This window comes from Centruroides vittatus, unplaced genomic scaffold (genome assembly GCF_030686945.1).
Source record: "Centruroides vittatus isolate TY-2023 unplaced genomic scaffold, ASM3068694v2 contig_1417, whole genome shotgun sequence".
NCBI classification, from domain to species: Eukaryota; Metazoa; Arthropoda; class Arachnida; order Scorpiones; family Buthidae; genus Centruroides; species Centruroides vittatus.
In genome coordinates, this window is record NW_027120890.1 from 665 (window position 1) to 11,605 (window position 10,941).

Consider the following 10,941-nt stretch of genomic DNA (forward strand, 5'->3'; position numbering starts at 1 on the left):
TTTTCCTTAACAATGGAAGTGTTAACAATTGAACTGTTAAGAATGGAAGTATTAAGAAAAAGTGACGTGCCAGATTTACAGGTGCAGATGTGGTTTTTTTGCATTTTTGTGGGAAATCAAACATATTTTTAGACCCATCTAAAAATTCTCTAATTAGTCTGGAAATAGGGAGGACCTAATTCTTGCATTCTGTAAAAACGGGTAAGATTGGTTATAATGTAATAATCTTAATCTTGGCTATCATTACTTTATACCCGAGCAACGCCGAGCTTATCTGCTAGTATTAAATAAACTGTTTGTGCAATTAAAAGTGGCAAAATATTTCTTAGCATCTTTTGTGAAATATTTTGGATAAATGCAGATAAAATTTTTGATATTCTAGAACCATAACTATCTTTTTAATGCTAAAACAAAATTGATTTTTCACTAAAACTAATTTCTAATTCTTTTTAACTTACTTTAAATATCTTAAAATTTTTACCAATATCTTTTTATATTATTTTTATATTTTTTATTGACTTAGATATTGATTTGTAACAAATTTATGTTTTGGATTCTTTTTTAATATTTAACATTGTTATGTTTATATCATAATTTTATTATACATAAAAATTTTTAAATTTATTAACCTTTTAAAAAAGTAAATGCTTAATAAATTTTAATTTATTTTATAGATATAAGAAAGCTTGACTATATGCATAAATTTCAAAAGGAAACATTCAGAAAAAAGAAGAGAGATATTATTGAAGAGTATCTAGATTATTCATCTCCTGTGCATGCTCCTCCTCCTCATATGGGTCGAATCCCTGCTGTTTTGAGTAATAAATCATCTCCGTCAACCTGTAGCCCTTATTTAAGAACATTAGAAGGTAAGAATAAGTGATTATGTAATGTTTTTATCTTCACGTTTATTAATTTTAATACTATTTACTAATATTTGTATACAATTTCTTAACATTTCATTTAGGAATAAAAAAATTTGAGACATGGTTAGATGAAAAAGGAATCAGATTAGTAGAAATAAAATTACCTGAAGAAAAGAAAACTACTGCTCATATCAAATTTGAGAAACTATTAAATGAATTATGTAATGAGATTTCACGTAAGTGGTTATCTTAAAAGTTATGATATTGGACATAACTTGGTAATTTGGATATTTAAATTTCAAGCTAATTTAAAATAAATACACATTATGTATTCTGTTTAAAGAGTATTAAAAATACCAATAGAATACTAAAAAATTATAGAAAATAAATAAATAACAATTGATTCATTATAACAATAAATGTAGAAAAAAGTATGCATTAAACTCCTACTTTTACACTTTAAATTGGTTCCTATCATTAAATGAGTCATTAAGTGAGATTTCCTTTAAGCTTAGTATCATTAGTTGAGATTATATTTCTAGAAATACAGTTGAAACTGTATAATACCACAATAAGATAGAAAAAAATGTGAAATTTCATATAGTTATAATAATAAGTTTATAATTGTCATAAAACAGAATATTTTATGTTATAAAACTATAAGTTTAGATCTCAATTTGTCTTTGTCATACACTCAAACCTGTTTTTGTGTGATCTTTTTTGTGCAATTTGTTTTGTGCATTACACCAATTTGATTGAAATTCATATACCACACAAAAAAATCTCACAAAACAAATCGTACAAATAAAAACTCGCACAAAAAAGTCCGCACAAAAACAGGTTTGAGTGTATAGTAAAATAATGTCAGTTTAATGTTATGATATATCCTCAAATTAAAATTAAAAGAGATAATAACAAAACAATTAATAAATTTTTGTGAAAATACAAAGGACTCTGCACAAATCATATAGGAAATGGGTCCCAGTTGCTTTGGCTAAATCTTTGATGTTGTGTACTCCTGATTAAAAGTCTTCACAGACATAAAGTCAAAAATTGATATTTTTTAAGTTATTGAGTATTAAAGATGCAAAAATCATGTAATTTGTGTATGTGTTGTGAAGTGCACATCTTTGAATAGTAATGTGTTTTTCAGCATTTTTATCTCCATTTATTCAAGCCATTTGCCATAGAAGAAATGCTTTATTGTAAACATAACAATGCAAACAGTTTCTGAAAGCCATATCAAAGTATCACTATTTCAGAATTATGAAAGTTAATAATTAATGTTAATAAAGAACAATCATCAATTCTTTTCTTCTTAATTCTATCTCAGATAGATGAGATATTAGACAAAGTGTTTTTTATATTAACCTAGTTAACATAAAAAGCCAAAAATAAACAATATGGTATTTGTCAACATGAATTAAACTTTGAGAAAACAAGTACTTATTGATCTAAATATATAAAATTACATATTTTGACTGACTGACTGACTGATTAATTCATCATTGCCCAGAGAAAACTGCTGAACCTAAAGAGGTGATATTTGGTATACAGTTAGGGTACGTCATGAAAATGCACACTAAGAAGGGACTTTTGGAAATTCCCTGCGGGGGAGAGGGAGAGAATTAAGGCTTAACCTGAATGGCTTCTACTGTACTATTTTAGATGTGATTTTTTGTTTTTGATAGTAATAACTTAATTTCCAAACGTACAATATTTACCAAATCATCAAAATCGTTTGCCTGTGCAATGCTGGGCTCATCTGCTGGTTCAATCATGAGTATATCGCCTCAAAATGTCCCAACTGAGTTCCTTTTCAACCATTATTAAATCTCAGCAGAATGAGTCTTTTGTATCACATAATGAATGATTACTCCAGATGAAAGTACTGATAACATGACAAACTTCAATAACATCTTAAAATATAAAATGATATATCTTCAACTGAAAAAGATTTAGAGCTTTACAATATATGCTTAAATTACAGTGGAACCTCGCTTAATGAGCACCTCACACAGCGAGTATTTCACATAACGAGCAAATCAAATTGTAAAAATTTGCCTCGCTTAATGAGCAATGTTTCGCATAACGAGTGATGAGGAGAGGGGAAGTCCTGAATTGTGTGCATGCAGCATGCTCCATCAGTCTGTGTTTAGCACTCGTCCACTAGCATCTTAGTGTCACTTGTGATCACATATTTTTCCAAACTTGTGTTCACGCATATTACTTATAAACATCAACAACCATAGCCTGTTATATAATAAACACGCCAAATGATATGCCAAATTCTTGGGTCATTAAATTTAATGACCGATTCCAAATTAAATTTTAGAAAATGTCTGAATTAAAAATTAACTATTTATAATTATTAAATTTAATACGAGATGGAAACATAACTGCCTACCTCTAGTCAAATTAATTAATTTCTAATATTTAATTATAGCCTTTACATAACCCAAGAATTTGGCATATCGTTTGGAGTGTTTATCAAACATATCAGCTGTGATTTTTTTTTTTCTTTTTTTGTTTCTGCAAATCGAATTCTCATTCCAGGATGGTTCATTCCCTGCTAGAAGAAAAGATGATGATGATTCACGCTCCTTAACAGTGTATATTGTACAATTTTTTTTGAATAAACATTATACATAAAACATTTGAGCATTTTTTCGGCATGGAACGCATTAACGTATTTTACATTAATTTCTATGGAAAAAATTGTTTTGCTTAACGAGTGTTTCGCATTACGAGTAAGACTCTGGAACGAATTATGCTCATTAAGCAACGTTCCACTGTATAATGTTTTTGCATCTTAGTTGTCAAATCAAAAAATGTTCATTTTTTGACTTTGTGACTATGGTTACTTTTAATCAGGACTACTATAAAATATCAAAGATTCAGCCAAATTCAATAAGATTTTCTGTAGGGTCCTTTTAAATCAATTTATATCTATAAAATAAGAAATCAAATTTTAGTTTTGTCGGAGATATAGTGATGTACTGTACATGTCAATGACGGCATCAGGGAACATCAAATAGTTGAAAGATGGCGATGGTAGAGTGAACTCTACCATCCACACTAGAAGAAGCATGTGCTAGAGAATAAAGATTTAACAAAGTTGTTTAGAACTCATCTCATGGTTACATGACAGAAATCTCAAATTGCACTCCATATCTGTTAAAATAATTATTTTTATTTGATTATTCTAGGAAGAGTTTGAGTTACTTTATGCCTTTTTCTATATGTTTTTGAATGCCATTAAACTTTACAATAAACATAACTTTCTTAGTTAAAACAAAAATAGTTGTTCCAATGTACGAGAAAAATATTTTTATAAAAATTCTTTGAATACAAACGAATGCATCTTATTAGAACCCTAAGCTATTTATCAATTTAGTATTGTTTGTGCCTTAACTATTAATAATTAAAATATATAAATATACGAATTTGATCAAATATCAGGTAATTTTTCATCTTGGTTGCTTGTTGTTTTCTATTATATGTATTTTCTTAGCACAATGTTGCCGTCGAGAACATATCACACAGGAAACACTTTCAGAGGAAAAAGGTTGGTTTATTGGTGTGAACAGATATGCATTTCGGGCTTAACATCCTTCTTCAATCCTATTATTACATATTTATCAGCAAATTGATTACAGGTTTACAAAATCAGATGCAAAATTACCTGATATTTGATCAAATTCGTATATTTATATATTTTAATTATTAATAGTTAAGGCACAAACAATACTAAATTGATAAATAGCTTAGGGTTCTAATAAGATGCATTCGTTTGTATTCAAAGAATTTTTATAAAAATATTTTTCTCGTACATTGGAACAACTATTTTTGTTTTAACTAAGAAAGTTATGTTTATTGTTTAGATAAAATTTTAATATTAGATAGTCATATGTTTTTTTTTAAAAATAAAAATTTTAAAATTATTTTAAAACAAATGTTATTTTTAATTTGGTCTTTAATGAAATGACATAAACATTATAATTTTGTTTTTAAATTTAGAAAGCCATGTAAAACCTCCACATTTGAAAAAGTTAGGCATACAAGAACAACCTACATTTTCTATGGATCAGCCAACTGTATTATCAGATGTTACAGAACAGCATCATGCAACTATAATTATGCAAAAAGCTCTGCGTGGAAGATCATCTCAAAGAAAGGTTTGTTAGATAAAGATTTTAAAAGCTTAGTTTTTAATATAGATTTTTTTTATTTTATATAAAAATTTATGAATTTAAAATAATAATTACTATAATTTCAGCTTGTGAGTTGTGTTTAAAAGTCAATTTGAATGCAGGTTGCAAATTATGCAATGATGCAGGTTATCTGCTGATTTTAACCTGCAATTATGAATTCTTCCAACAGCTTTTTCTTTGTCTAAGCTTATCAGCAGTATTTTTAAAAAACATGAAAAATCCTTTGTGCATTGCAAACATTTATTTATAATTGTACTTTTAAATAGTTTTGGAAACCATATGCACTTTCTTTAGTTCTCTTCTGTTTGTTTTATATGTATTGTGCTTTAATTGATATTATCAGACACTCCTACTTGAGTTTGCATTTTAAAAGCTAAGTTTCTGATTATTTTCCTTTCTATTTAATAACTCGGAAAGAACTCTTTAGAAATCAGTTGTCAATTTTAGCACGTTTCTTTTTTTTTTACAAATTCTAAAAGTGCCAGTTGTAGGTAGTTAAAGATGTATGGTGATTCTGTTTGTGAATTTCTTCTTGTTTGTTGTTTTGTCTGAGTTGGAACATTGATGCAGGTGCTTCACTGCATAACAAACAAAATTTTTTGAGTTTTTGGATTTGTTTTTCATTTTATTTTCATGTTTATGTATCAAACAAAAGCAGATTATTACTAATTTTTGTAAGGCCTACAACTTTCTAATTGACATTTTTGGTTTGATTCATTTTTTGAATGATTGAAAATACTCTTCAAGGTTAACTTTATGGTCACCATTGGATTCAGCATGAATCATAATATATAATTCCATCGTTTATTTTGGTCTGCTATTATTGGGCTTCAATTTGAAAAAATTGTAGACCTATAAATTCCCATTGTCGGCTGTCTGTCCATTCTTCCTTAATCTCGAGAACAGAGTTAGATAGATGAAAGACAAGACCAGATATGAAAAGCTTAGGGGCAGGAGACCCCAATTAACTATGTACAAAACTTCTGGTTTTCACTGGAAATCACGTGATTTCAATTGAAAAATTTCCTTCAAATGGAGTTTCTAGGTGACTGGCATGACTTTTGTTATCAGGAAAAGTATGATGTAAAGAGGCAAGACACTACTAATTTGAGATGGAGAGTATATATTTTAAATTAAATAAATTAAGAATATGATTAAAAATTGCAGCCTGGCATTGTTACGATGTCTCAATAAATAATTGCTTGTCCATAGAGACGTTACATTATGTGTATCCAGACTTCTGGGACTCCTTGTATAAACAAAAACTTAAATTGTTTTAAAAACTTTAGTGTTTACAAAACAGAAATGGGGGTCAGAGAAGTTTCATTTTTTTGTTGTAATAATAATAATAATAATAATAATAACTCTCCCGTGGTCACCACCCTGGTCGTGGTGGGAGAGCCCAGTAATTTTACTGATCCATAGGGCAATGCAGGCTGGAGCACAAGCTCCTGGTAGGGACACCCATGCCAGTAAGGTCTATGGGGAGAAATGAAGCTAAGAGTGACCACACATCCACATTCTGTGGAGATATGTATCATGGTAGTAACCAGATCTAAATGTGATACCGGCTCGGACGTCGCCCGGGTTAACAAGGTCCGCGTTCGTGAGTTAGGCAGAGGCTCACGTTCGAAAAATAGGCCACAGTCTCCCTTGGTTACCGGTGGCGAAAGCAGCACCGGCCCAAGCATGGCTACTGCAATGCCCTCAACAGATGTGAGGAACCAACCTAGCCTTGGTGTTTCTGTGGCAATGCATCCACAGACCACAAAGGCTGGAAAACCACGCCAACGGATGAAATGGACAACAGAAATGAACGAGTTTATCATCCGTACTTATTACACCATCACAAAACTCGAAACAAACATGACAGCATACAGACAACAACTACACCATAGATTCACACAACAGTATCCTCACCTCACTGTCACCGAACAAAGGGTTGTTGATCAAAAAAGAACAATTATACACAACAACCTTATTCCACAAACAACACTTGAACTTATCAAACAACAGGTTGCTGATCAAATACATCAACGGACAGAAACATCTAACATTAATGAAGATCATGTAACCTGTCAGGATAATCCAGCAACAAGCATTGATAATAACACACATACAACAATTACCACTAATGATACTACAGACACTTCCTCTTCCATCACTGATAACATAGACATGGATTTAGTTAATATGCTCTCACTTATATTTCAGGAAACACTCACTAAATATACAGGCACAGATCCCACACAACGACCACGAATACCAAAAATCAACACGTCAAAAGAAGTAGGAAAAACACTAAATTATGTAAACACTCACTTACTACCACACTACATTCATTCAATTTCTACACTCGCAGACATTCATACATTAGTTTATGCTGGGGCAGTCGCAGTAGTGACACACCATGGACTGAAAGTACATTCACAGACAAATACACAGAAAACACAATGTCTATCACAAGCCTGCCTGGCAGAGAAGAATAGAAACACAAATAAATGACATTAGACAGCAATTAGGCAGGCTGACACAATACACTAAAAACAACATAACACCCAAATTAAGGAAACAGCTCAAAAACATTTTCAAGAAAATAAAAACACACACAAAACATGAACATCACAACACACGCATCACAGAATACATTGATACACTAAAACAAAAACTTGCTGCCAAAGCACGTAGACTCAAACGATACAAAACATGTACACTACGAAAACAACAAAATAAATTATTTACAAACAATGAAAAACTCTTTTACAGACAAATTAATAACAAAGCAAACACTGATACACAGCACAGTGGCACACCAACAGAAGAAGAACTCACAACATATTGGTCTTCTCTTTGGTCCAGTGCTGTCACGCATAATGCTGATGCAGGCTGGATCGAGGAGGAGAACAGAAACTTGCACAACATACCAATTATGTTCTGTGCTGAAATAAACATACATGATTTCCAATACACTGTTAACAGAACACACAACTGGAAGACACCTGGTGTAGACAACATTCACAATTTCTGGTACAAAAAGTTTACATCACTGCACCAGGAACTAGCTAAACACCTAACACACATCATCATCAATCCACAAGACATGCCAAATTTTCTTACTCAGGGCATCACCTACATGAAACCTAAAAACAACAATACCACAGACCCCACACAATACAGACCAATTACATGTTTTCCAACACTGTACAAGTTATTGACATCCTGTATCGCAAACAAAATATACAAACATATTGAAGAACACGACATTCTAATGGAACAACAAAAAGGTAGCCGTAGAAATCACAGGGGATGCAAAGAACAGCTACTCATAGATTCAGTCATTCTACGGCAAGCAGACAAACAACACAGAAACATACACATGGCATATATAGACTACAGAAAAGCATTCGACAGTGTTCCACACAGTTGGCTGCTACATATTCTACACATGTACAAAATACATCCATCGCTCATTGCATTCTTTCAAAACACTATGCAGCACTGGAGAACAACACTACATCTCAGGGTTAGTAACACTTCCATACAAACAAACCAAATTTTTATTAGGCGAGGAATTTTTCAAGGAGATTCCTTGAGTCCTCTCTGGTTCTGCTTAGCCCTGAACCCATTATCCAGCATGTTAAACAACACGCAATATGGTTACAATATCAGACACGAAAAAACAACACAGTATACACTGTCACATCTCATGTACATGGATGACATAAAACTTTATGCATCCACACAAAAACAACTTCATCAACTCCTACAAATCACACATTCATACACCAAGGACATACAAATGGAATTTGACCTAGATAAATGCAAAACACTTCACATAGAAAAAGGAATCCTGAAGAAAGAAGATTTTGCGCTTGGAAATGGAGACGTTATTGAATCCATGGAAGAGGGTGAGTTCTACAAGTATTTAGGATTCCAACAGGCCAAACTAACAGAACATACACAAATAAAGCAAAGATTAATTAAAGAATACCAAAGTAGGTTAAATGCTATTCTCAGAACACAGTTAAATGCAAAACACACAGTCAAAGCAATAAACACATATGTCATTCCAGTACTCACATATTCTTTTGGAGTTATACATTGGACTCACACAGATCTTGAGCAACTCCAAAGGAAAACAAGAACAACACTTACTAAGCATAAACAACATCATCCTAAATCCGCCACAGAAAGATTAACCCTTCCACGTAAAGATGGCGGACGTGGCCTGATTGACATAGTTAACCTTCACTACAAACAAATACAGTCACTGCGAGAGTTTTTCTACAAAAAACAAGAAACATCACAATTACATAAAGCAGTAACTCTAGCAGACTCAAATAACACACCATTAAACTTACACTCACATCATATGGACACAACACAACATATAAAAAGCATAGACACCATTAAGCAATCGTGGGCTCGAAAGGCACTCCATGGCAGGCATTCTTATGATATGGCCCAGGATTTTGTTGACAAAACTGCGTCAAACAGCTGGTTAGCTCGGGAATGCCTCTTTGGGGAGACGGAAGGATTCATGATCGCCATACAGGATCAGGTCATAAATACTAAAAACAACAGAAAACACATACTCAAAGATGCAACACTCACAAATGACACGTGCAGAAAATGTCGCATCATGCCAGAAACTATACAACACATCACCTCTGGTTGCAAGCTCTTGGCACAGACAGATTATTTACACAGACATAATCAAGTAGCAAATATAATACACCAAGAGCTTGCAAAGAAACACAAATTAGTAGACATCCATGAACCATACTACAAATACATTCCACAGACAGTATTGGAAAACAGCATGCACAAAATGTACTACGACAGAGCCATAATCACAGATAAAACAATTTACCACAACAGACCAGACATCACACTCATTGACAAACACAATAAAATCACATACATTATAGACATATCCATTCCAAACACTCACAATATACAAAACGCATGCACTGAAAAAATTAGCAAGTACACAGAACTCGCCCAGGAAATAAGGCATCTGTGGAGGATGGATAGGGTGTTTATTGTACCTGTTGTTCTCTCCTCTACAGGTGTCATACCACACACACTACACAAAAGCCTGGGCACATTACAATTGAATAGAAACACATACATCACACTACAGAAGGCCACTATATTGAATACATGTCATATTGTGAGAAAATTCCTGAATACAGACACACACACTGATACACTTCTTTAATTTCTGTTTTGGTTACTATGCCTTGACTTTGGTCCGGCATAGTACACAGCCACCGGTGTTAACCGAGTATATCTCACTTAACCCAACATAATAATAATAAATTCCTTTAGTAAACAATTATAAATTATTTGTATACCTAAAAATGTGTATTAGAAAATTTCACAACCATATGATGCAAAAGTTATGATATTTTAAAGTTGGTAGAGGTTAAAATTGATTTAAATACTATTATCTAAATGTTAAATAAAAAAATATTTATTTTGCAGATGCTGTTAGAAAAAGAGAGATATAAAGATCTCATAGAGGAATGCCATGGCTTGCATGCCATATCTATAGAAGAGAAGGAAGCAATAGACAAAAAGTTAGAATTACGAAATAAATTAATTAGAGATAAAGAATATAGAAATAAAAAGGTAAGACAATTCAAAATTTTGTTATAAATAATTTGAATGATAAGTTCATTTTCAGATCGAGTACAGTTGTTAGTAAACACAATACTTGATTCCTTATTGTAGAAGATGCCATATGATATTTTAAAGAAAATATTTTAATGAAAATAATATTCTCCTTGTTATTTACCTTATTTATATTTTATATAAAATATTATAATTTATAATATAGAAATTTTTAATAGAAA

At 31.7% G+C, this 10,941-nt stretch overlaps 1 protein-coding gene across 1 annotated transcript; it reads left to right on the forward strand.

Annotated features, from left to right (window-relative positions):
* Window positions 1–666: 666 nt before the first annotated feature.
* On the forward strand, window positions 667–10,772 carry LOC136968240 (cilia- and flagella-associated protein 91-like). Its single transcript, XM_067262215.1, has 4 exons — window positions 667–869; window positions 968–1,102; window positions 4,887–5,044; window positions 10,571–10,772. Exons 1-4 carry the CDS (start codon window positions 695–697, stop codon window positions 10,742–10,744), a joined length of 642 nt encoding a protein of 213 aa, XP_067118316.1. The 5' UTR covers window positions 667–694; the 3' UTR covers window positions 10,745–10,772.
* The last annotated feature ends 169 nt before the right edge of the window (window positions 10,773–10,941 follow it).

Bases quoted from the DNA above. Each gene is read 5' to 3' on its own strand.
- LOC136968240 (XM_067262215.1), top strand. From the start codon at position 695: ATGCATAAATTTCAAAAGGAAACATTCAGAAAAAAGAAGAGAGATATT. The intron at 1,103-4,886 runs GTAAGTGGTTAT...TTTTAAATTTAG, and splicing joins ATTATGTAATGAGATTTCAC to AAAGCCATGTAAAACCTCCA. The intron at 5,045-10,570 runs GTTTGTTAGATA...TTTATTTTGCAG, and splicing joins GAAGATCATCTCAAAGAAAG to ATGCTGTTAGAAAAAGAGAG.